This window comes from Wyeomyia smithii, chromosome 3 (assembly GCF_029784165.1).
Source record: "Wyeomyia smithii strain HCP4-BCI-WySm-NY-G18 chromosome 3, ASM2978416v1, whole genome shotgun sequence".
Taxonomy (NCBI): Eukaryota; Metazoa; Arthropoda; class Insecta; order Diptera; family Culicidae; genus Wyeomyia; species Wyeomyia smithii.
Genome location: NC_073696.1, coordinates 86,594,551 through 86,621,848, shown reverse-complemented (window position 1 = coordinate 86,621,848; position 27,298 = coordinate 86,594,551). Strand labels below are relative to the sequence as shown.

General features: G+C 42.1%; 4 protein-coding genes across 14 annotated transcripts in view; 3 read left to right on the top strand and 1 right to left on the bottom strand.

Annotated features, from left to right (window-relative positions):
* LOC129727123 (maltase 2-like) overlaps positions 1–4,028 on the top strand; it is a 32,699-nt gene extending 28,671 nt beyond the window's left edge. For both annotated transcript variants that reach the window (XM_055684611.1, XM_055684610.1), the window contains exons 2-7: positions 185–870; positions 945–1,232; positions 1,381–2,111; positions 2,178–2,318; positions 2,905–2,967; positions 3,547–4,028. In XM_055684611.1, the coding sequence (XP_055540586.1) occupies positions 298–870; positions 945–1,232; positions 1,381–2,111; positions 2,178–2,318; positions 2,905–2,967; positions 3,547–3,784 (2,034 nt within the window). In that variant the 5' untranslated portion in view covers positions 185–297 and the 3' untranslated portion in view covers positions 3,785–4,028. The remainder of the gene's footprint in view (positions 1–184; positions 871–944; positions 1,233–1,380; positions 2,112–2,177; positions 2,319–2,904; positions 2,968–3,546) is intronic.
* LOC129727122 (dual specificity calcium/calmodulin-dependent 3',5'-cyclic nucleotide phosphodiesterase 1A-like) overlaps positions 1–27,298 on the bottom strand; it is a 601,383-nt gene that overhangs the window by 189,125 nt on the left and 384,960 nt on the right. Inside the window, exon 2 of one of the 10 annotated variants that reach the window (XM_055684606.1) lies at positions 3,167–3,202. The exons of the other annotated variants lie outside the window; for them this stretch is intronic. Within the exon in view, the coding sequence (XP_055540581.1) occupies position 3,167 (1 nt within the window). The 5' untranslated portion in view covers positions 3,168–3,202. The remainder of the gene's footprint in view (positions 1–3,166; positions 3,203–27,298) is intronic. 10 annotated transcript variants of the gene reach the window in all.
* On the top strand, positions 19,403–21,841 carry LOC129727126 (maltase 2-like). The gene is made up of 3 exons (XM_055684613.1): positions 19,403–20,001; positions 20,390–20,686; positions 20,745–21,841. The coding sequence occupies exons 1-3, from the start codon at positions 19,495–19,497 to the stop codon at positions 21,759–21,761; spliced, it is 1,821 nt and encodes a 606-aa protein (XP_055540588.1). The 5' UTR covers positions 19,403–19,494; the 3' UTR covers positions 21,762–21,841.
* LOC129727128 (maltase 1-like) lies at positions 25,348–27,217 on the top strand. Its single transcript, XM_055684616.1, has 2 exons — positions 25,348–26,236; positions 26,291–27,217. Exons 1-2 carry the CDS (start codon positions 25,383–25,385, stop codon positions 27,171–27,173), a joined length of 1,737 nt encoding a protein of 578 aa, XP_055540591.1. The 5' UTR covers positions 25,348–25,382; the 3' UTR covers positions 27,174–27,217.

Sequence of the window (27,298 nt, the reverse complement as noted above, 5' to 3'; positions counted from 1 at the left end):
TGTCTATTTGGGTTTTGATTACATTTGATGTATAGAAGACTGAGAAAATATTATTTGTTTGCAGTGATTTAGAGTTTTACCGTCACAATTCGAATCTGACCTTGTTGAGAGTTAATAAAACAGAACAATCGTGTTACTTATAACAGTAATTTATAAACAGTTTTGTTCCCATTTTTATTTTCAGTGAAGTCTTGCCTCGTTTCCTGTTGGGGTGCGGTTTGCCAGACCGTGTCGGAAAAACAGGATAATCGTATTTTCATTCAAACCACTTTGCCGGTAATCAATCGACTGAATCGAATGAAAAATTACCTGCCGTTGGATTTGCTGGCTTCGTTGCACTGCCAGCATCGGATGGACCTGAGCCGGATAATCTGGCTGTTAGCGATGGTATCAACGGTGTATGCCGATGTCAGAGGCTTCAGCGGCGGGGAAGAAGAGGTTAGGGACTGGTGGCAGGACACTGTTTTCTACCAAATCTATCCCCGTTCGTTCATGGATAGCGATGGTGATGGCATCGGGGATATCCGAGGTATAACATCGAAGCTATCGCACTTAGCGGATGCTGGTATAGGAGCAACGTGGTTGTCACCAATTTTCCGTTCTCCGATGGTAGACTTCGGTTATGATATCGCTGATTACACCCAGATCCAGCCCGAGTACGGTATGATGGAGGATTTTGACGAGATGCTGGCGGAAGCGACCCGGTTGGGGATCAAGATAGTGCTGGATTTTGTGCCCAATCACAGCAGTGACCAGTGCGAGTGGTTCCAGAGGTCGGTGGCACGGGATCCAGGGTACGAAGATTTCTACGTGTGGCATGACGGTCGGGTGAATCCAGCGGGAGGTCTTCCGTTACCACCGAACAACTGGGTAATGGAAATGTTTTGCTGCGAGTAGATTATATTGAAAATAATTCGATTTATCTCCGCTACCTTCTCTGGCAGCAATCTGTCTTCTACGGGTCGGCCTGGACGTTTCACCCTGAGCGGAGCCAATTTTATTTACATCAATTTACCAAAGAGCAACCGGATTTAAACTTCCGTAATCCGGCCGTGGAGAAGCAGATGAACGATGTGATGCAATTTTGGCTGGAGAAAGGAGTGGCAGGGTTTCGGATTGATGCCGTTAACCATCTGTTCGAGGTGAAGGACTTTAGGGATGAGCCGGAAACGGGAACGGATTTGGATCCGCTCTCTTATGGATTCACCCATCACTACTATACGAAGGATTTGGTAAGTTAATGAACAAGTGATTAATAATAGAATCTCGCTGTTGATTAGGAAAGGGTCGTTATCAGCCCGCTAAATCCACCGCTTGTTATTGCAACAAATTCAAACCTTGGTTTTTTACCAACTCTAATGAATGTTTCCTATTGTTCAGCCAGAGGTTTATGACATGGTTTACAAGTGGCGCACTCTGCTGGACGATTGGAGCCAATCGCATGGAGGTCCAACGCGGATCATGATGACTGAAGCGTATGCCAACATTAGCTTCACAATGAAATATTATCAGACAGCGGATGGTACCCGCAGAGGGTCGCATTTGCCGTTTAACTTTTTGCTAATTACCGATCTGACGGAGGCATCCACTGCAGCGGATTTCGTGTTCATCATCAACAAATGGTTAACCTACATGCCCCGGAATCGGGATGCAAATTGGGTAATCGGGAATCACGATCAGCCTAGAGTTGGATCTCGGTACAGTGTAGAAAAAATCGATACGATTAATATGCTTTTGATGACGCTGCCTGGGGTTGCTGTTACCTATTACGGAGAAGAAATTGGAATGGTGGATTACAAAAACATTCCAAAGCTCAGTGAGGAGTTGGGAACGACGAAATCCGATAACGTTTTTATAGACTTTACGCGGGACCCCGAGCGAACCCCATTCCAGTGGGATGATAGTAAAAATGCAGGATTTTCTGAAGCAAACCAAACTTGGTTACCAGTAAATCCAAACTATCCGACACTAAACTTACGGATTCAAAAAGAGGCAGAGAAAAGTCAATACAAAGTCTACCAACAGTTGGTGAAAATAAGACAACATGAGACGTTCCGCAGAGGAACAATCCAGTTGGTACCGTTTAACGAGGAGATAGTAACTTTCATCAGGTGAATTTACCAGCTTGCGTTTTGTTTATCCTGTGCTGTGCAAATAATTAGGCGTTGTCGTTTCAGGGAACTTCTTGATCATGACACTTTCGCCATTATTTTTAATTTAGGTTCTAGAGCACAACTGGTGGACCTGTCAGTTTTCCCCCGACTGTCCGACCGACTTACGGTCGTAGTGGCATCGTCTGCCTCCGGCTATAAAGCAGGGTAAGCTACGAATCTCAGTAGGGTGCATGTTATTATGCAAATATCTCCTGTCTAATGAAAAGTCCTGGCTTATGCTGCTGAGTGTTTTCTGCATCTGATTCTCATTTTATCCTTCTTCACGAGTGTTTTCGTTTTTGTTTGTGAGTGTTCCATCCGTTTGTTAACTGTGCAATAAATCAGCGAGTTGAGGCTAAATAGAATAACCATTTCAGGAGTGATTAGCGACGCTGTCACACAATGTCAATTATGCGCTTTGTGTGCCACTCGACGACTTTGCTTGGTGAAAATGCTTTTTATTATTCAGCTAGTATTCTGCACGTTGGCTGCAAAGCTACGGGTCAAACCAAAATACTAGCTCCTGCTTCTCAATGTTAGGTTCGAGCGTTTGTTTATTTTGATTGTCTTTGTGAAAGTGTAGTCGAGCGTAAAGCTATATATTTAAAATATTCAATTTGAACCTTTATCGCGGGATGCAAAAGCATCCCGTATTGTTTGTTCTTCTTATAGTCTATTTTTTGTCGTCAAACAATGTGCAAACAGTACAACTAAGCTGCTAACAAATTGACTTTTCATTTATTCAATTTAGCGACAGAGTTCAACGTAGCAGCATCTCCTGTGGGCCCTACGACTCCTTGGTATTGCAAGAAAGGTAGGTTGAGTAGCGAACAGAGAATCAACTTCTATCTAATATTTTGAGCAAACAAACATTTGCTTTCGACAAAGAAAACGGTTTGCAGCTTAAATAGAACGTTTCATCGTGAACGGGTCTATCTTTTTCCTCGTCCTAAAATATTCATGAGGCTTATGTTTTCAGCGGATAAAACACGCGTCTCGAGTTGTAGACTTACTTTACTTGTTAGATGTCAGTTTGCTTGATCACTCACCTGTAAAGAGATACGAAAGAATAAAATTAATAAACAAATGCAAACATGGAAAAATTTGATAAAATTTGGTTGAGAAAATATTGCTATGACCATTCGCAGACCAACTAAAGTCAAATTACGAACTTAGTTGCCTCGGATTTGAGGAGCCCAAAATAATCTCATTTAAATGTGAAAGCTGTTCCTTTGCTAATTAAGCTCAATTACAAACGCTATTCCCCCGCATGCTGCCTCACAGCAGCAAGCGTTCGACAATTTCGTTGAAGTGATTTATCATGTTTCTTTTTATTTTCTCTTTATTTTTTGGCTTCTTCCCCGTCGGTTGGACGTTTTCTGTGAATGCACAGCCCGACCACCCATCGGCGGCTGCCATTAGGTGTGTCCTTCTCGATTTCCAGCGTACTGCAAACGGCAGCGCAGGATAGGATCATAATTGCTTCCATAGTGATTGGTCTCGCAGTTGGCTGTTTTCACATCTTTCGCCGGGGTGGAATCAGCGGCGGTGGTGGAATGTCATACACCCTGGCTACTGGAGCTGCAGCAGGAAGGCTGGGACTGGGCAAAGAATGTTCTTTGAGACTGTGAAAAATGGGACCTGAGTGAAGTGATTTTCCGGATGCTCAGGCGCAACAACAACAACAACAACACCTGTTGTGTCTGTTCATAGTGAGTGAGCTATGACAAAACTGCTGAAAAGTGTTACTAGTGCCGTGAATACGAGTTACTTCTGAGATTAATAGTATTTTGGTTGTAGGCCAGAAAGATGCAGCACTTACTAGAAATGTTAGTATGGCTGAACTCATGTAGAGATTAGGTTCACGAATAAATGAAAATGGAAACGTGAATCTTTTAAACATGTCTTTTTTAACTAAATTATGTATATTAAATGTAATGATATTAAATGCAATACGGTGAGTGTTCTGGAAAAAGTAAGTATAATAGAGTCTATGAAGCTAAACAATTTAGTTTCAATGTGGTAACATGAATACTCGTGCTGAATAGGCTAGCGTAGATTATTTGGCACGATTTGCATTTCGAAAGAATATCATTGTTTTGGGTTTCATGTTATTTTCAACCATAAACCGTTATATATTCGAGAACCTTGCTATTTGGCTTGCCTCAGATTTTCGCAGAATACGAAATGAAAAAGTCCTAAGCAGTCGCAGTCGATGTCGCATTCTTGTGAGCAGGTTTACGTTTTTCAACTTCTGCATTTCTCCAGATAAAATGACTCCATGACAAGATATAGAAAGATTAAATTTTGTGGGTGTGTATTACATTTGAAAGGGGTTGAAGTAAATCGATATATCCGGAAATAACAAGAAATAGAGAAAAGTTGTCAAGGGATGTGCGGAGTCCATCCCGAAGTCGACGGCCTCTATTGAGATTCCTGCTAAATATAGTTTTTGCTGGACCTTCTAGCTACATGATCAGCTCACTGAAGCTTGCCTAGTTTTATCCGCTTGACTATACTCGCCCAGTATACATGCGTTATATAGTACTATCTTGGTATGGGTTTGCAGGCTGCGGGACCAAAGCTGGTTACGCAATCCGTAGAAGGCCCTGTTCGTACCACTATCCGACTTTTTATCTTTCGGCTAACCTCGTCACGTCACTAATGTAACCATATAAATAAATTAATCGATAATTTCAAATGAATGACCACCGCAGTACTAACATCCCTAGTAACAATATTGGTTTTATCAAAGTTCTATAGCGCCTAATACAGCCAAAACAGCGCTTTAAAACTTTGATAAAACCAGTTTTTTGCTTGGGATATGACGGGCTACCACGCTCTTTACTGGCCACCATGTACTTTGTTTTGACAGAGTTTATGACAAGCCCTATTCTCATAGTTTCCCTCTTGAGAAGTTCAAAGGTCCCTTCACCGCTCTACGGTTAATACCAATTAAGCCGTAGTAAAGCGTTCCCCTCTAAAACCATATGGGATTTTGCCAACAAAGGTTCCTGCAACGGCGTCAGTCTGTGGAACAGGATGCGTGAGAGAATTTTGTACATGATATCGAGAAGAGTTATGCCACGAAAATTATTACAGTCCAGGCGGTGGCCTTTCTTGTAGATCGGGTATATTAGACCTTCTAGCCAGTCCAGGGGCAATCCTTCATCAGTCCACCCTTTCAGCATGATCCGATGGAAGACACGATACAGCTGTTCGTACCCGACTGTGGAAAGCTCGGCGGGAATGTGGTCTTTTCCTGTTGCCTTACAGTTCCTCTTTTGAATTCACAGCTTGCCTATCATTTTCAAATATGCATCCTGCTCCTTTCGACGCCTACGTCTTCCTCTACGTTCCACAGCACACTAAAATGTTGTTTCAATCGCCTGGACACCTCTGAAATACTGAAGGTTCTCTTTCCTATCGTTTCACATCACATGGGCAGAAACGGTTCCTGATTTCGTTGATTTTTTTTGTAGAAGCTCCTCGCATCGTGTCTGAAGGAGTAGTCCTTCGCCTCCGCAAGAAAACGCTCTCCTTGCTGATGTTTCTTCCGGTAATGGAGTCTCTTTTCAGCTAGTCGAAATTTTTCTCCGCTCATTTGTTGCTCGATGATACTCGGCGTCAAGTCACTCATTGGACGTAATTGCCGCAGCTGTACCCAACTCTCGCGCTGTGGTGCTGATCGTTCTGTGGATATGTATCCAATGTTCGTTCAGGCTCCCTCCAGCATGCTTATTGATCCACTCCTCAACTTTCTGCTAGTACACTGCAGCCACACCTTCAGCTTATAACCTCTGAATGTTCAACCGTATCTTCCTCGTTTTCCTCGATTTCAATACGTTGGACGCGGATTGAAATCGAGGGCGCGGATCTTGCACGCAAAAGTTCAAGTCTTGTACAATCAATGTCTCTTCGCGCATATTAAATGTGTGAAATCCATAACGCAACAGTTGTACTGCGAATACATTAACATAGATTGAAATCAAAATATATATCATACACACGAGAATTGTGATGTTCCGGTAAACTTCAGTTTCGGGCGAACGATAATTTTTGGGCGCTCGAAAAATCGTGCTTTATTTTCGTGCACCGGTTCATAGGAACGACTTGCTCATCCCTAATAATACTCTGTAGCCAAAACAACCTTATTCATATGCATATGAATGAAACCAGAGTCGTAGATAAATGCAAAATGTTTTGAACAAATTTTATATCCTTTTAATTGTTAATGATTCAATGATGTTTTCAAATGACCGGATTCATGAAAGTGAACCGATCAGTTAATATTTTCATTAATTTAGTCAGTACTCAAATTATCAGTATTGATTGATAGCTGCAATGTTTCAACGGGAGCAACCTTCTAAAAAACTTTTTAAGTGTAGTAAGCTACCAAATTGAAAAAAACGCTAGAGCATGATTTGCGTTATGCCCAACACGCAATTTACGTTTGCGGTAAAAAAATGGACAAAAATTGCCGATTTTTCGTGGGTTTACCTTTGATCGCACTGACGAAACTATTCATGCATCATCAATCATAGTAACCCATGAGTTAGCAAAAAAAATTTGACTGCTCTATCAGTCAAACTCTAACTGTGATGGCGAAAAGTGAAGCTACTCCGTTCAGAAGTGTGCGCGTTTAAAGGACGGTACCCCGCCGCGTTAAAAACGGACATCGTGCGGCACTTTGTGGACGCCAGGTATGCCCGTTCCGGCATATACAACATCTTTACACTATTGAAAAACGATCAGAGCATTGAAAGAAAGCCCGGTTCCGGACGGCCAACGACAACAAGAAGATTCAAAGGAACAGTGAAAAAGTTTCTGGAGAACATGGACATACATATCAGGAAGCGGTAGTCCCGTCCACTGGTCTCGGAGCTGCAGGCAATGACGCAGCGACAGCGGTTGAATAAGATGGTCAATTCGATTTTCCCCAAGAATCGCGACGTGGCAGTGGTGATGGACGACGAGACCTATCTCACCCTGGATGGCAACGATTAACAGGGCTCTTTGTATTTTACCTCCCCCACGAAGGAAGTGAGCACCGAGGTGAAGTTTATTTCACAGACCAAGTTCCCCAAGAAGGTGCGGCTGTGGCTGACAATCAGAGAGAAAGGGATGTCAAAGTTGCTCTTCTTTCGCTCCGGGCTGGTCGTGGACGGGGAAATTTATAGTACGAAGTGCCTGCCAGAAGTTGCATCGTTCATCAAGAAATACCATAAGCGCAAAGACACAGTGTTCTGGCCAGATTTGACGTCGGCCAACTACTCGAAGCGATCGTTGGAGGAGATGGAGCGGCTGAATATCGATGTGGTACCCAAGTCGGCGTATCCGCCCAATTCTACCAGCTGCTTTCTATCGAGAATTTCTGGGCAAACTTGAAGCACAAGAACTATTCCAACATTTTTTTCGCGAAACGGAGGAGGAATTAATAAAAAACGAAGAAAGAGCTTAAAAACATGGTTTCCCAATCAGCACGAAACGACGCCACTGTTGCATATGTACTTAAATTAAATGACTTGTAGTATATGTACTTGATTAAAGTGTCAGCAATTGGATCTACTGACCGGAGTTAACTTTTTCCTGTTTTTTGGCCACCTAGTGGATAGCTGCGATCTCCACATGCATCTTTCACAGCTCTCTGGTCAAGATACCTTCGATGGTTCTAATAGCGTCCATACAGCGCCGAGTTTCCAATCATCTTCGTCCCTTTTCGATCGCCTATGCCGATTATTCCGTTCCGTATTGAAGGGCGTCCCACATCAAATTGCAACACGGGAAAAATGCTGCAAAAAATTACCCATTGGGTATTTGCATTGAAAATTTGGGTAGAAGTAGTTTGGAATGTATTGTTCACCTGAAAAATCGTCAACTCTCGCATCGCGACATCGGAAAACGACTCGGAGTCGTGCAGTCAACGGTGTGTCGTATGATTTAACGTTACTACGAAACGCTGAGCATCGAACGAAAGGAGAAATGCGGTCAGAATGGATGTTCTATTGAAGATCAGGATCACAAGCGAGTGCAAATGGTGAGTTGACAACCTGGAAGGCATGTCCTCAGAAGTTCCAATCTCAAACCTCCACAAGTCATACGATCACAATTGCTAAGTGAGAAGGTGCGATGCGATCATTGGTGCGATAACCATATCTCGGCGGTAGAGGAAATGCTTCGCCAACCCGATGGTCAGTTCATCAAGATAGTGCGGCTCAGAAAAGCGTCTGATCTTCGTATTAGGGGTGGCTGTTGAACTTTCTGATGACAGCATGGGACTCTAAATAGTGCTGTCACGATGGTCCTCCGCGCGGAACTGGGGAAAGGTGCAGGCCTTACAAGCCAGCCGTAAAAACAATCAGTACAGGAAGCAAATAATGTCTCTTTATTTTTTAGGAAGAACCCGTATTTTTGCGACTTATTGAGGGTCTGTGAGTTCGACATTGTAGTGCTGCGGAGGTATGCAGGAAGAGAGTATCGGTACATACTAGGGTGGGGAAAAGTGATCGATTTTCCAGAACCAAGTTTTTTTTGGTTCCTTTTGGGGTCCCAAACAACCCTAAACTTACCTGAAGTCGATTGGTATTGTCTCCGCTTGGCGCATTGCATTTCAAATTTGTATGAAAATTCATATGAGAAAACCTACTTTTTTGCATTTACCTTTCTAGAGAGCTCAATAATGCTCTAATAATGCACTACATTATGTTAAAGTATAGTATTTTAGATGCCGAACAACTTTGCAGAAGACACTGAAGATCTAGAATGTCCCTAAGAAGAGTTATAGCTGTTTAAAGTTGAGTATGTCGATTTAAATGCAGGAAATCTTGTTTTCTGCCAACATTACCAATGTATCGGCGTCAGTGGGATTCCCATCAGAAGTAACCTGTCGTAACGAGTTTATACACTCAGCTGGACCAAGCAAACAAATTTAGGTCAATATTCTAGGCGTAGGTAGAATCTACAACGTGTTACAGAGGTTACTTCTGATGGAAATCTGACTGACGCCGGTACACTTGCAGTGTTGGCAGAAAAATTGATTTGCAACATAAATTTCGACATACTCAACATTGAACAGCTCTAGTATTTTTTTGGCACACCCTAGCTATTTAATGTCTTCGACCAAGTTGTTAGGCATCAATAAACCTACCATTTGAAGTCATGAAACCTATGGTTTGAGCCATTTTGAGCTCTTTAGAATGGAAAATGCGCCAAGCGGAGACAAAACCAATCGACTTTCAATAAATTCAGGATTGTTTGGGGCCAAAATTAGAACAAAAAAACTTGTTTCTGGCTTTCTGCTATCAAGTTTCGTTTTATCCATATAACGATTCCCCACCCTAGTACATACGTACAGAGATGGTTAAACCGTCTACCAGAGCAGCGGCAACACACAGCTTTCATTGTGATGGGCAAAATGTAGAAGTAGAGGATCAGAGGCCGTTTCTTCACTGGTACTTCTCGGACATTACTGACGTCCGAACTTCTCGTGACGCAAGCTTCGACCACTATCTCCTGATGGTCAGAATGCGCAGAAGACTTTGGGCTGTAAACAACGTACGCTGCAGTCGCCCGCCACGGTATGATCTGGAGCGACTTGAATTCCCCTAAATCCCCTAAATCGGTTGGTTCAACGAGGAGTGTCAAACAATTCTAGACGAGAAGAATGCGGCACGGGCAATGATGCTGCAGCAAAGGAATTGTCATAACTTAAGTCGATACAAACAGAAACGAATACTGCAGACCCATCTTTTCCGGGACAAAATGCGCAGCCTGGAAGAGCTGGAGAATGAGAAAATGGAGCAGCTATGTCGTTCTCAAAAAACACGTAGATTCTACAAGAAACTAAACGCATCCCGCGCAGGTTTTGTACCTCGAGTTGAAATGTGTCGGGATAAAGTTGGAGGAATCTTGACGGCTGAACGTGGGGTGATCGACAAGTGAAAGCAGCACTACAATGAACACCTGAATGGCGCAGAGGCAGAGGACCTCTTAACAGGAGGAACGACTTCTTCAGCATAGCGGTTGAGGAAGACATACTGCCCCCCACGATAAGTAAGGTTCACGATGCTATCAAGCCGCTCAAGAATAACAAATCGGTTGGAAAAGATGGCATCGCATCGGAGATTATCAAGCTGGGCTCAGATCAGTTGATAGTCAAGATCTGGAATACAGAACAGCTACCAGAAGCTAGGAGAAGGGAGTAAAATGCCCAATGTACAAAAAAGGCGAAAAATTGGAATGTGAGAACTACCGAGTGATCAATGATTTTCTTTCGCCGTCTCTCGCTGCTAGCATGAACGTTCGTAGGAAGTTCTCAAGCCGGTTTTGTGGATGGGCGATCGACAACGGACCATATCTTCATGCTGCGGCAGATCCTTCAAAAGTGTCGTAAATACCAAGTGCCCATACACAACCTATTTATCGATTTTAAGGCCGCTTACGATACTATCGGCCGTCTAGAGCTATGGAAAGTTGAAGGTGGTATGAAACGTGCGGCTTTCAACATGTGGGGTAGTCAGTTCATCTGCTTCGCTGACAACGTGAACTTTATCGTGAGGACGTTCTAGGTGGTTTCTGAACAGTACATCAAGTTGAAAAGTGAAGCAGAAAAGGTGGGATTGAAGGTGAATACGTCGAAGACCAAGTATTTGCTAGCAGGGGGAACCAAGCGCGATAGGGCTCGCATAGGCAAAAGCGTAGTGATCGACGAAAATGAGTTGAAGGTGGTTGACGAATTTGTGTACCACTGCAGCAGAGAAATTCGCAGACGTATTGTAGCTGGAAGCCGTGTCTACTACGGACTCCACAAGACGTTGAGGTCTGGCAAACTTCGCCCCCGTACCAAGTGAACCATGAACAAGACGATTATAGGATCCTCTACGAACACAAGACATGGACAATGCTCGAGGAGGACTTGCAAGTACTAGCCATTTCTCGAGTGCTAAGGACCATCTTCGGTGAAGTATGTGAGGATGGCGCATGGAAGTGAACAATGAACCACTAGCTGGTGCTACTCTATGGCAAGCCCAATATCCAGAGAGTCGCTAATGCCAGAAGGGTACAATGGGCGGGACATGCTTAGAGTATGCCGGAAAACAATCTCGCATAAATGGTGTTCGTCTCGAATCCGGCCGGTACAAGACGTAGAGGCGCGCAACGAGTTAGATGGTTGGACCCAGTGGAACAAGATCTTGAAAGTGTTGGACGTTCAAGAAGCTATAAGCAAGCTGCCATTTTTTATTTCAGGTAGAGGGAAAATTTGCTGCCAAACACCTGAAAGACCAACCTCAGGAAGTATGAGGTTCGACCCACTAAACACTTTCCAAACTCCAGCCCATAATGATTCCCGGCCTAACAAGCCAGTCGTCGTAGGTTCGGATCTCGGCTCGGGAAAGACTGTTAGTGTCAGTAGGATCGTAGCGCTAGCCCCGCAATTGTCCTGTACACTTAACAGTTGGCTGCGAAGTCTGTGTATAATAAACAGAAGGTCGAGTTCCGATACGGAATGTAGCACCAAGGCTTTGCTTTGCTTTGCAGCCTCCTGGATCAATCAAGTCTCCTAGCTAATTAGCTAACTAACCTGAAGACATGTTCAGCGGTATTTTTCGCATCCACGCATACGAGGCACATGGGGCTCTTCGCATGCCCGAACCTGTGTAAATTCTGCCTGAAGCCACCATGACCTGACAGGACACTATTTTCCCAACTGGATAGTATGGAAGACAAAGGAGTAGTCGGGGGCTGGTACCCGCTGATTGACAGAGCACCAACAATAAAGTGCAAATGTAATGTATGGAAGAAAAATTGACCTTCGAATTTCGTTCAGCAATAGGACTTGTCTTTTCGAAAAAGTCTCCATTCAAAATTTAAGCTTAATAGTACTTCTGGAACTGAAGCCTTACAGTCGTGTAAGTCTCACGTTTATACAATTAGAAGCAGAGAAGAGTGCTTTAAGGATCAAAAGACTTTCAAAACTCTTTGAAGGTGAACTAACAGGTGGGTCTCCTACGAAAGGCAGAAAATCAAAAGTCAGAATCACGAAAAGCAGAATTACGAAAGGCAGAATATTTCATAAGGCAGAATAGCGAATGGCAGAATCAAAAAATTGTCTATTTTTTTTAACAACACACACTCGCGGCCTTTGGCCGACTCTATTGTCCAAGTGTATGCTGTCCTTACTCGCTACCGCTCGTTCGGACTTAACCAAGGGAAAGAAAACCTGTTTGAATAATCCTAGAAAACCAGTAGATCAGTTGTTTGTATGCGAGAGGCCGCCGCTTCCGACGGTGGGTCGGCGGCCGGCTCGGACCGCGGAAACCACGGCGGCTTTGTGCCGCCTCGGTTCCTTGCCCTCGATTAAGCGTCTTCGCCGCATGAATTGTTTTATGTTAATTATAACCAACAAGCCGTTGAGACTAGTGTAAGTTATACCTAACATAGAAAAATTATTTTCCGCGATGCCGTGAGAGTCTTTAGGACCTGAGCCAAACCAGTTTGCGCGTTTCGGATCTAATAATTAGGCTTGATTTGCACCTCCCATCAAAACTGCTCATTTCTTGTGACCATTTATTATATCTGGTTACCAAATAATATTAAATAATAAAGGTAGAGTAGCAGTTTTGATACCGTGACTCGGATTCGCACCAATTTGCCATCACGCACTTGGCTATCGTGAGTCAGGTTTTGCTACCAGTGATTCTGCCTTTCGTGCCCTCCGAAATTCTGCCTTTTGAAATATTCTGCCTTGTGTGTACGGACATAGAGTTCTGCCTTTCATGATTCTGCCTTTCGTGCTTCTGCCTTTCGTGATTCTGCCTTCTGTGGCGAACCCTAACAGGTCATCTTGAATAAATATTCTAAAAACTATTCGTATCAATCCCCTAGTAACCAACAATTAAGACTGGATGGAAAAAAGATACAACTTTGAAAGAAGATATCAAATAGTTAAACCTGAGCGCGATGTTTGGGAACGCGGGGGTCCCGATCTCCGTCCGGGATCAATTGTTTTTTACACAGATGGTTCAAAAATGAACGATCGAGTAACAGGCCCAGGAATAGATCTATCAATTTCGATGGGTCGATGGCCAACCGTTTTCCAAGCCGAAGTCTAAGCTATAGAATGTTTTGTTATATGCCTACGGAGAAAATACAGACACTCAAACATTTGCATCATGTCCGACAGTCAAGCAGTTTTAAAAGCTCTGAAGTCTGCAACATGCACATCAAAACTTGTTTGGAAGTGTTTTCAATCACTTCAAATACTGGGTTGCAATAATCAAGTAAATTTATATTGGGTTCCTGGTCACTGTGGAATAGATGGGAACGAAAAAGCCGATGGACTTGCAAGACTTGGATCGTCTCATCAGCTCATAGAACCAGAACCTTTCTGTGCTTATCCGCTTCTTCACCATGCTTGGTTTCGCTCTTTTGCTCTTTGAATGCTCGATAGCCTATAATTTGTCGAGGAGGCAGAATTCGAACAAGTCATATATGAAGCACATGTAGAGACACTCTATCTTTATAATTTGTCTGAACATTGTATTGTTGAAAATGCCATAGGTACAGCGCAAAAGTCAGGCCAAGCTTGTAAAACCGGAAAATTTCGAAGGTGGAGTCCAACTGGACAAATACTTCCATTGGTAGGCAGTCAAAGAGGTTTATAACACCGAACGGTCCTATGACTCGCAAAATACTGGAGCTTTCAAAGAAAGATCTAAGCACATATACTGGTCTAATAACAGGGCATTGTCCGAGCCGTTATCACTTGAAGCTTATGAAAAAACTTCAAGATGATACGTGTCGCTTATGTGGCATGGAAAAAGTAGACTCGGAACACCTGTTATGCCGATGTCCGGCAAATATTAATAAAAGACATAAGTTCTTCAATAGGGGGCTGTTAGAACCCTCTGAAATCAGGAGAACAACTCCCATTACGGTTATTCGCTACATGCGAAGTGTAATACCACACTGGACTAATGCCATTGGTCATATCATGACCGCCACTTCCAATAGTGGTACGTTATTTATTATTATTATTATTATTTATTGAATTTCGTCATCCGACTACACGTCTTAATGATATTTGATATTTGGACTGGGAAAAGCCACCTTGAGCAAACTTGTGTCTTCACTCAAAGCGGCATAAAAACCCAGTATCTTTTAGTACAACACAATCACAAGATAAAACTATTAGATTATAACAATACAGAATACTTAACAAGTAAACAAATACAGTTAAAAGACTAAACTAATATCACGTCGGTTATATTCCAAAGCCATCTGCCGAATTGGCTCATGCAGTCCGTAGTTGGTGCGATGTGACCTAACCCGTAGTAGCTGATTGTTCCGTTGCGGTCGGAGTGGGCAATGTAACTGAAGAAGCGACAGAACGGTCATAAACGCCCAATAGTATTCTATGGGCGGTGTTTGCTAAAATATCCTTGCGACGTTGTTCGAGCGGCGCTAAGCCAATCAGTAGACACAGTTGTTCATAGGGCGGTCGAGCGTCAGGGTTTCTCCATGGTAGCATACAGCAAATTTTCTGAATAAAACATTTTTGTATTTGCTCCAAACGGTTAGTCCAGAACTCATAGTGTGGATTCCAAACTACACAGCTAGCTTCGAGGATAGAGCGTACTAAAGAGCAATAGAGAGCACGCAGAGTTCCGGGATCAATGAATTCTCGTCCAATTCTGAAAATAAGTCCCAGCTGTCGATTCGCCTTGTTTATAATCGTCATATAGTGTTGTCTAAACGTCAAATGAGAATCCAACACCACGCCAAGGTCAGTTACAATATCGCTGCGTCTTAAATACGTATCTCCAATGCAGTAATCATAAACCCAAGGCTGTTTTTTGCGACTGAAGCTGATAACAGAGCATTTTGAGATGCTGATTGTGATACGGTTAGATTCACACCATTGTGCAAACAAATCTACGTAGCTTTGAAGTCTTGCGCAGTCGTCGATAGATTCTATCAGCAAATAGATTTTAACATCATCAGCATAACATAATCTGGTTCCACGTGGCAGCAACCGGGTGACATCATTAATGTACAGAGAGAAAAGTAGTGGGCCTAAAATGCTACCTTGTGGTACTCCTGAGCGGGTAAGAAACCAACAAGATTGAGATGATCCCAACTTGACGTTAAATTTGCGAGGGCGTAGATAGGAGCTAAGCCACGAAAGCAAGCAAGGTGATACGCCTAGTTTGTTAAGCTTAGCGAGTAATATTTCATGGTCTACCCGATCGAATGCCGCTTTGAGATCAGTGTAGATGGCATCAATTTGATGGCCTTGCTCCATGGTGCGCAAACACAACGATGTAAATTCCAATAAGTTGGTTGTAACTGAACGGCCTGGATAAAAACCATGTTGAGAAGTGGATATGTAATTTTTCACACGAAACATCAGATGATTATAAACGATGTTCTCAAATATTTTAGAACATGCGCACAGTAAAGTGATTCCACGATAATGCTCCACATTCTGCTTATCACCTTTTTTAAATATGGGAAACATATGCGATGACTTCCAACTCACAGGAAACTTATGGCTTCGTAAAGAGAGATTCAGCAAAACAGTGATAGGAAATTTAAACGCCTCGCAACATGCCTTCAAAAGAGCGGCAGGAATACCGTCAGGTCCAGGGCAATACGATTGTTTTAGCTTGTGAATGGCTAATTCCACGTCATCGGCAGCAACAGTAAATGATCCGGCTGTGAATACATCGCTGGGGACAGACGATAGGGTGTCTGCTACGAAACCGGGCGAGACAGAATCAGTGCCGAACACACTCACGGTATATAGATAGCACCAATCACTAGCTTTGCATTCATGGTAGCAATGGTAACCCAAAGCTGCTCAAGTGAATCATCCATTGCATTGCTTAGTAGCGAAGACGGTATTGAACTACAAACTGCAATAATCACTCCGCCACCACAGGCTTTACTACTATTTTTAGAGCAGCGATCAGAACGAAAAACGGTATAATCTGTACCAAACAACTGGCACGAGTTGATTTGCGAATCAAGCCAAGTTTCCGTTAGCACGATGCAATCGTACGGGGAAACTGACACTGCGAGACTAAAATCAGTGATTTTGCTGCGTAGGCCGCGAACATTTTGATAGCAGATTAACAGCGGTGCAGAAACTGGCAGACTGGTTTTTATCAGCTGTTCATTGTTGTCCGTGTCACCAAACGACGAGTTAACTGGACTGGGGGCCCGGTGGCCCCCATGTTCCAACGGCGGTTGATCAATTAAATTTACCCAGTCAGGCGGGACGCAGGTGTTGACAAATCGATTCGCGGGATTTTGCTCGTGTTGGGCATCCAAAAATCCTGAGACCTATTCCTTTGATCCTCGAAGGCACGATAATATATTCCTTTTGGCCAAGTAGATGGATCAAGCGCATTATCTTTCATATGTAAATCGACACCGACTTTAAATGAAACAAAAGCGAACGATTTCAAATCAGCATCTTTCTTTATTAATTTCTTGACGAACGGTTTAGCGCCAGGCATACATTTCTGCACAAGTGCAGCAACGTCCTCTTCAAAGACGTGCGGGGCAATGCGTGAGAGGTACAACCAAAATTTTTCTGGTGGCTTGGGCACAGTCTCAACGATCTCGTTTATATTCTCAGCCGATCGCGTTCCACTGAGTAATTTTTTTGCGCTTTTGGGCAGTTTTGGAGTTTTATCTGGAGAAATTATTCTCGGGCGCTTAGTTGAGCGACTGCTGCATTGAACGGACGTAGTCGACACAGAATGTATCTTTTCCGAGACAGACTTAATTAAAGCATTGGTTTGACCAAGCTCATCTTTAATGCCATTCATACAACAGTTGATCAAATCAGAAACAGATGAGATCACAGTATTGTTAATATCAGGTGCCGCTTGCTCTTTCAGCTGATCAACAGCTTTCAGACAATCAGCACAGAACCACAACAAGTTTGTTTGCCCGTTGACAAAGTTGAGATTCGAGCGAATCCACCCGAAGCATTTTATATGGGCAACACGAACACATAAATGGCATTTAATCAGATTTAGGTTTTTGATTGGCTCGGAGCATTCATAGCAGCATTTATCCATATCAAGCAAAACAGTCGACACAACCAAAAAAAAAAAAAATGCTCAAAGGCGATAGCGCAATGCATAAGTTGTCGAGGTGGAAAGCTCTTAGATGCTGATTGGAGTGAGTGCTCACAGATGGCGCGTTACAAGAAGAGCGCGCACAGAGTATGAATCAATTAACAAAGGGAAGAGAAGTCACTTTAACTTGCAGCTAAATCACAATAATAACGTCTCAAATCACTGAGTTAATGCAGGTTCCACACTGGTTGATGATACTTTAAATTAGAATAACAAACTTCAAATAGATCAAATCAGTAAAACAGCTTAAAAACGAATTTAAATACAGAGCTCAAGAACAGTCACTGGAGCGTCACAGACGTGTTGCCAGATTGTCGTTATCCTGACTTAGCAAAATAAAAAAGGGCATATGTCACAAAAGATAAAAAAATTTGTCGCAGTGATAAAATACCCATCACGGAAAAAAAAGTCACACGTTTTGTGGCTTTGTCCGATAACTCCGTGTGGGTTAGTACCCATAGGGATATTTTCCTAGTGGGTACTACTACCCATACTACCCACATCAACCGCGGGCCCTGCCCTTGTGTCACGTTGGCCGAAGTATTCTACATCCTCCCTAATGGCTATGCTGATAGTCATCCTGCCGGACAGGACGTAGATTGCGACGAAACGCGCTTGCAAGCTGCCATTGACCAAGTTCGTTTACGTAACATTGTGACGCAGGTGAAATCCTGAGGAATGAACGAAAGTAAGTAACAAAGGTATTTATAAATAAATCATAACATGGTAGCTGCAACGTCCTATCTTCCTGACAGCGTTCGAATACCGTGAAAGTGTACGTTTTTTGAGGCGATATCCACGAGTAACTAACAATTGCAATCGTAACATCTAATACCGACGTAAGCTGTTTCTGCTTTTGGCTTGGATCCTCGTCGAGTAATTCCGTTAATTCAGTGTCTTCAACGTGTTTTGGCCGTTCTTCCCGCGAATAGCTGTATACATCGAAATTATCATCTTTAAAGCGATGAAACCAGTCACGGCACGTTGTTTCGCTCAGAGCAGCATTACCGAAAACTTTTTTTCACGCTAAATGCGTTTCAGCCACAGTTTTCTTTAAATAATATCGGAAAAATCAACACTTTCTTCAAGTGAAGATCAAACATTTTCACACAACTTTAAATATTTGTCTCGGTTCGGTTCATCAAGTTTTAGATATGTCAAAATCGACCAGCACTTACTGCTGATACCATCTAGTAATAATTAGCGAGAACTGAGTTGCACAGCTTATGTGCTCAGTAATAACAACAATATCCTGGCAGCTTAGAAAATTATTTATTATTTCGGAAAATTGTTATACAAATGTTTGAAGGAGTGTCAAAATGGTATAAAATGACGAAAATCGGACTGTTCAATCTGATCGAAAAACAAAACAGAACTGTTCCGCTCAAAACGGTTACCCTGGCCAGTTTTCACTGTAGCTGCATGTGTTCTTACATCACAATGGAAGGTTCTCAAAGCCGAACAACTTTTCAGCTGAAAAAAAAAATCAATAATAAGCCTAAAGTAAACTTGCTCTAAGCAATTGAGACTAACTATTGCTGATTAGAAGCTTAACCAACAAGCATTGAACAGCAGAACGATTATTAGAAAAAGAATGTTAAACTGGTTTGCAGACTTTAATAAGGGTGAAACCTGAAAACAATAGATTAAACTATGTACGAGTTGTATAATGATTTTTACCATACATTACAAAGAAGCGATTCCACGGAAAATAGGTGTGAGAATTTTTTTTTTTGATTTGTAAGATTGAGCATGACGTAATATACTAAAATACTTCTAAAGCCCATAACTAACAAATTTCTAAGATTGTGGGTTCTCACAATGCACAAACTCATAAATCCGCTACTTTAGATTAGTGATCGACGCTGCAATATTAGGATGATTCATAATTGGTAATTATCGGGCGGCTTATCACTCTCACATAGCTACAGTCGACGACCAATCCAATTCATTCACTGGCACATGCCTCTATCGAATACGGCGGGTTAAAAGCCCAAAATCGTGCCAACCGTATGGTTTCAATTTGGCAGGTACTTATCTCGCATTGTAAGATAAGGTTGTTCTCTGCCAAGTGCATATAAAGAGTGATGGATAGATGTCGAATGCCTAGTCTGTATCGATCTGTCGTGAAATCGCGTAATTACCCGGTCCAGCAGTACTAGTTTTGTATTATACGTCAAAGTGGTGAAATGAAGTTGGTGCTGTGGTTTCTGTTCGGGCTCTGTGTTTGGGCAGAAGGGATAAATTTCGCCAGAGAGGATGATGAACATGATCACGGTCCCGAGTTAGACTGGTGGGAAAACGGAGTGTTCTACCAGATCTACCCGCGCTCGTTTAAAGACTCGGATGACGACGGTGTTGGTGATATCAAGGGTATCATTGAAAAGCTAGATCATCTAGCGGATTTGGGAGTGACGGGTGTATGGTTCAGTCCACTGTTCAAGTCACCGATGAAGGACTTTGGTTACGATATCTCAAACTTTCGCGAAATAGATGAGGTTTTCGGAACGATGGAAGACTTTGATGCGTTACTTGTGAAGGCCAAGGAGCTGGGTATCAAAGTTATTTTGGACTTCGTTCCGAATCACACCAGTGACGTGCACGAATGGTTCCAGAAAGCGAAGAACGGTGATCCCGAGTTCAGGAATTTTTACGTGTGGCGAGAAGGCAAGGATGGGGGTCCACCAAACAATTGGGTGAGCAGTGGATTTTTTTACTGTTTAACTTATACACAGTGGGGGTTTTCAGTATATATTAGAATTACAAAGTGGAAATATTGGGTGAGCTTATTATTAAGAACGTTGGCGATCATTTATGACTCACTATATTGAAGCGAGGGTATTGCTGAGTGCATTTTTTTTCAAGATATGGCAAATGATTATAGGATGTTAGTGTTTGTGGAGTATTACGTAACATATTGAGAAAAGGCAATTTACGGCGTTAATTAAAGATAATGGAAGAATCAATCATTTTTGACAGCTAATCCTAAGAGGATTAGTGAAGTGTATTGGTGTTGTTCAAAAACATGTTTTAGAAAACAGTAAATAATATACGGCGATGTCCATCTTTCCATCCAATCGGTAGCAATCAGTCTTCCATGTGGACGCGTGGAGCTTGCCTACCGACGTGGACGTGGAGGGCAATGAATACTATCTGCACCAGTTTGACGCAGGCCAACCAGATCTAAACTACAACGAACCGAAAGTGAAGCAAGAGATGACCGAAATGATGGAGTTTTGGTTTGATAAAGGCGTCGATGGATTCCGTATTGATGCCATCAACCACGCCTACGAGCACCCAGATTTTCTAGACGAGCCGCTAATCGATGAGACCGAACCATTGTTTTACGAGAACATGCATCACATTTATACTATGAATCAGGTATGGTATAAGTTTAGTATTTTGCAATTTTGATAGTAAAAGTTATTATTTTTTACAGAACGAGTCCTACGATCTTATTTACGACTGGAGAGAACTGTTCGATGAGCATTCCGTTAAGGCTGGTAGCACTAAACTGATGATGACCGAAGCATATGCCGATCTGGAGCAAACAATGCGATGGTATGGAAATGATGAGCGCAACGGCTCTCATTTTCCTTTCAATTTCGCCATGATAAACCGAGTGACAAATGCCACAAACGCCGCCGAAATGAAAGTGATTATTGACGAGTGGCTGGACAACATGCCTGATGGAGCGAATGCTAATTGGGTCTTGGGAAACCACGACCGGCCGAGAATTGCGTCACGCTTTGGTACTGACAGGGCTGCTAGTTTTGCCATTCTAGAATTATTGTTACCGGGAATAGCCGTCGTGTATTACGGTGAAGAAATTGGCATGGTAGATAACCGTGCAATTACATTCAATGACACGAAAGATCCACAGGCAATAAATACAAGCCCAGAAACGTACCAGCTGTATACTAGAGATCCGGTACGAACTCCCTTCCAGTGGGATGATTCAGATTACGCCGGATTCAAGACCACCGCCGGGGAGAAACCATGGTTGCCAGTACATCCTAACTACAAGGAGGTGAACTTGGCTGCTCAGAAAACAAATTCCAAAAGCATGTATAACTTATACAAGCAATTAATTGAGTTACGAAAGAAGCATACTTTGCAGTATGGAGATTTCACAGCGAAAGCTTTGGTAAACAACGTGTTCGCATTCGAGAGGTCGCTAGCCGACCATAACTCCTACGTGGTGGTCATTAATCTGGTCTCATCGGAAGTGCAGCTCAATTTGAAAAATTTGAACGAAAATATCAGTAAGGTCAAGGTTGTTCTAACTACGCCGGACTCCGATTACGCAGCTGACGCTGAAGTAGCGGATGTGGAAAACATGATATTGCGAAGCCATGACGCGGTGGTCTTTGAGGTTATCGCTGGCAGTGCAGCGCTAACGGGATCGTTGCTGTTGCTCTTGGTGGCAGTGTTGCGATCGTTATTCATACAATGAACATAACTTTATTCGAATATATGTTTATTATTGTGTACAAATTTAAGCTGAAATTAGAAGTTTTGAAGTGATTCCCATGATTGAGATTACAGATTTTTTTCAAGGAAAACACTATCACTATAAATCCCAAAAAAGGAACATTCCTCCCAAGACCAACTCTATAACATGTCTTATAAATATGTCAAAAGTCGCTAGACCATCGACGTATTGGTATCAGTATCGACAGATAAAGAATGATTGAAGGCGATAATAAATCTCTTTCTCCAGCCCTTTACAGCTTCTTAGCTTATCGAAGTATGGAATGATTTTATCCATTCGTTCGCATATGGCCTACTTCCATTTGCGTTTTCGACTAGATAAGATTAATGTCTGATCAATAAAAATCATTCGACTGCCATACCACGCATGTTATTGGACTAATGAAATCCACTGTACCGGTGACTGCTTGCGTTGCAAAGTACTGAATAAAGTTATTTATCTGTCGAATGGCATCATTCGCAAGACATATCGTGTTGAGATTTTTCGTGCATATACTAAGCACTAGGAGAAACTTTATTGTCAGCAGTTTGATTATTGGAATACAGAAATGGAAATGAAAAACATTCATTTTGACGAAATTTATTTAAAACTTTGTGAAGATTTTGTAATTGAGATCAATTAAATGTAAAAAGCGGCTCTCAGGGTTTCAGCAAAATTCAAATAAAATAATAAATATTTGTAATCTTTTTCTTTATATGGCTTCATTGTTCATCGGTCGAGTTTACGAAAATATGCGATTATAAATTATTTTGACAATTCGACAACATGCGATTGAAAATTAAGCCACACCACCCTATATTGAACAGATGAACAAATATTATCATACCCATCGGTCAGCAGTAGATTGCGTGCCGTATCAGAAATTACGTTATAGTTAAAAAGAGGATTATTTTGTCGTGCTATGGAACGGATAACCATGGTTTATAAATTACGCAAAGCTCAAAAAAAACTCCAAAGTCGATTCTCCGTTGAAATCTTGTCCGGTGAAAAATATTTTCTAAGGATGGTTTAGATTTAAAGCATTGAAAGGACTCGAAAATCGAATTCAGTAATTAATGACTTACGGGAAACTAAACGCTGCCAACCTCTCGATTTTTCCGTATGACAAGATTCCATCACATAATGCAAAATCAGCGCGCGTTCCTAGTCCTAGTCCAAAGTCCAGCAATATTCATATGCTATGAGGTCCATCTTTACGAAGAGCACATACATAGTAGAACTTGTTTTTTTTTTTTGAACTATTTTTTCCTATTTTGAACTATTTTTCTCCCAATTTTATGAACCTCACATAGACGATACATGAAGTTTGCATAGTGAACGGGTCTTGAACATTATAGCAAAAGCATGTTCACTTCAACATAATGTATGGGTAATAATTGTGACTGTCTTGTATGACAATGCAGGTGGAACTGAGTCCTGCTCGATGAAAATATTTTGCCAAATTTTGAACGTTAATTAGAGCCATAAATTCATTTTCATTACCTCGATTGAAAACATGTGGACGTCTTTGAAAAGGCGGTTTATTTTAGTTTTTACAAAGCTAGGAAATAATTTAGTTATACCATCTTCCCTTTCGTGATGAAAATGTTGCTCTTCAAACACAGGCTGCCATACGAGATATTTTTTGCAACCTTCGACAGTTTAATGTGTTTGAAAATCTCTCCCAGCTCCCCCTTTCAGTTTCCGTATAATATTCCAGTCCAGGAAGCTGTTTAAAGTCTGCCTTGACATAAATTTCATAGTCCTGTACCACACAACTGAGCTTCGTCAGCATCTTCCCGTACAGATTTCGCGATCGTTGTTTTGCCCTCGTAGCGTTTTACTTAGCGTCACGATTTGGAGTCATCTTCTTGTAAGTTTGACAGTTTGGCTCGTTATTACAGCTCGATCCACAGTTGTAGCTGTACCGTTTGTCCCAAAACTGTCACAGTTTGCTTCACTTTGCTTTGGGACACAATAAATGTACTAAATATCACTTAGAATATCACATACCATGTGAAAACCTTAAGAAATTGCTCAAAACTGTCTGATATGCTATTAATAATTGCAGTCAACATTTAGCCGGTTTGCCCGAATCAACATAAGATAAGGGTAAACTGCCCATTTTTCGGATGCCAGTGATGTTGGTAACGCGTCAAATGTATGGTATCTGACAGCGATGCCATTCCCGTGGTTGTAGGTGACACTTCCAGCTTGCTTGCGACATCTCGGATGGAAAAGTTGGGATTCCGCTTGAAACTGTTGGCCAATTCTTTTGTCGTTTTAGCGGCCTTCTGGTTTCAATTTCTCCCCGATTTTGTCTTCCTGGCAGTCGACTTTATTTACGTTGGTGACAGATGGTTTAGCCACATTCAACAACTTGGCGTGCGGGTAGTCCGGATTTTCGCAATGCGCGAGCAAAATTTTAATGTGTTACTTCTCTTTCTTCGACGCCATTTTAACAACTGAAGAGCAAATGTCAAAATCAAACATAAGGAATAATACTATACACACATATCTATAAAATGAGGGGTGCTCAGGTTTTTTACAACATACACGCTAAAAATATGATCGCAGCCTGGCGTTAACCATTTTTTTGACCGTAACACCCTCTATATTCGTTCGTATATCAGTACGGCCATATGCTTCGTTAAAGTCATCAACGTTATAGATTTAAGTGGATTCGTACCGGTTGGGCGACCTTAGGCGAAACCGTATTGATTGTCCGTTATCGACAGTTTTTTGTGTTGAATAAAAAACTGTCGATTGACAATGGCTTCGAAAGGTACAGGAGTGCAAGAGATAATAGCGATTTCTCGATAGTTATATATTCCATATTTACACCCAGATTCAAAAACATTCACTGAAAATAATTTTTCTCGTATGTTTGTAAAAAAATTTGATTGCATCGTTTTCAGCGGATTTTGGTGGTTAATTTTGACATCAACACTATAACTTAGGTATTCTGAATGAAATGCCAAATAATCCTTCACCAAAAATGTCGAAATAAGGTTTTTGGATGAAATTTGCAAAAAGAAAGCAGTTTTTTTAGAGTATTTGTTAGTTGGAAATTGTTTGATTTTAATTTTGTTCGATGTAACTAAAGGCCGTCAGATCCTTAAAATTCACAAGCGAATAGGAAAGAATCAATTGCTGTGTAAAACTTTTTGTTTTTCCTGTTCTACATTATTATGATGTATTATTAGGTGTCTAATCATTTCGCTAAATTTGACCTATTAATGACATACATGCGCCACACATATTTATAAATCAAGACAAAGTGTTTTAATATCTTTATTGCTACTGTTTGTGTTGACTTTTATTGAACCCCTTTCTTTGACTCCGCCAGTAGCAAACAGATTCTATGATTTCTCCTATCAGCCATAATCTTTCATACCCCATTAGATGTCCGGAATCATGCACCCAAGCAAAAATGCTGTATTATTCATTTTTTCTTGGGCTTTTTAACTTGTATTTAATACTTTGAGTGTGATAGCCTAACACACGCACTTCGTGCATGATCACCCCCTTGGTTTACTCTCAGTTGATTTTAAAGAAGCCATCGGGGGGCCCCGAACAGTCAAATTATCTGAGACTGGAGAGATGGTGAGTTGTAAAGTTTTGGCGCTACTGTTGGCAGTTCTGCTGGGAGTAGCTGCAGCCCAGCAGAAGGATTGGTGGGAGACTACAGTGTTCTATCAAATCTATCCGCGCTCGTTCTATGATTCGAACGACGATGGTGTTGGAGATGTGAAAGGAATTACAGCGAAGTTACAGTATTTGAAGGACTCCGGGTTGGATGCTACGTGGCTGAGTCCAATCTTCAAATCTCCGCAGGAGGATTATGGCTACGATATTAGTGATTTCCTGTCGGTGGATCCACTGTTTGGTACTAATGCTGATCTGGAGGAACTGTTCGCGGAAGCGAAGAAATTGGGAATCAAAATTATTCTCGATTTTGTTCCGAACCACACAAGTAACATGCACGAATGGTTTATCAAATCAGAACAGAGAATTGAACCGTATACGAACTATTATATTTGGCACGATGGCAAACCGAACGGAGGTGACCGACCTTTGGTGCCGAACAACTGGCAGTCTCTGTTTTACGGATCCGCGTGGCAATGGAGTGACATTCGCCAGCAGTACTATTTGCATCAATTTGCAGTAGGTCAACCGGATCTGAATTATCGTAACGAAGCTGTGGTTAAAGAGTTTGACGATATTCTGCGCTATTGGATGGCGAGGGGTGCTTCTGGATTCCGGGTGGATGCTGTTAACCATATGTTTGAGGTGGAGGATCTACGCGATGAGCCGATCAACAATCCGGATGATCCGAATAGCTACGGGTACACGCATCACATTTACACGAAGGATCTTCCTGAGACCTACGAGGTTGTGGGTCGCTGGCGTAAATTGATAGATAATTACGTGGCTGCAAACGGACTTGAGACAGTGTAAGTTTAAGGTTGATACTCGGAAAAGGGTTATTATTTCGAATTTTATTACAGGATCATGATGACGGAGGCATATGCCAATCTCACTATGACCATGAAGTACTATCAGTCGGATGATGGAAGCCCAAGAGCACATTTCCCATTCAATTTCGCCATGATTGAAGATTTAAGCGACTGGTCTAATGCCTATGATTTCAAATACGTCATTGATCGATGGTTGGGCAACATGCCCAGCGGAAAAATTACGAACTGGGTCTTGGGGAATCACGACAAACCTCGTTTCGCAAGCCGGTATGGTCGTGACCGTGTCGATGGAATGGCACTTATGCTGATGACTCTACCTGGAGCTGCTGTGGTGTACAACGGTGAAGAAATCGGTATGGAAGATTTCCGGGACATGTCCTATGAAGATACCAGGGATCCACAGGGTTGTAACCTTGGTCCAGACGGGTACAAGTGGGCTTCGAGAGATCCACAGCGAACGCCCTTCCAGTGGAATAATGGTTACAACGCTGGATTCTCTAATGCTGCCAAGACATGGCTTCCAATGCACCCTAACTACGCTAGCAACAATCTTCGCCAACAGCAGGAGGCAAGTATCAGCACGTACAAGTTTTACGTTGATGCTATAAAACTTCGCAAGGAACGGGTTTTCACACATGGAGCATTCCAATCGTACGCCTTCAACAATGAAGTATTCGGTATAGTTCGATACATCCATGAGCACGAGAATCGGTACCTGGATCCATACAATGCTGTGCTTATTAATCTGTCTGGAAGCGAGCAGAAGGTTTACGTTCATCACATGTATGAGTACGCCAGTGAGAGCGCCACCGTTAAGTTGTCTAGTAAGCAGTCTTGCTACAACGTTGGAGATAGTGTTGGAACGGGAGGTCTCACACTTGGTCCGTACGAGGCCGTTGTGATCGGTAATTGACGAAGTTTTAGCTATCTTGAATGGAAGGTTAAATAAAGTTTTCTGTTGAAATACAAATAACCAATAGCCAATTATATAGATGATTGATGACTTTCAGTGACAGTTGTGCGTTTATGTTCGACATC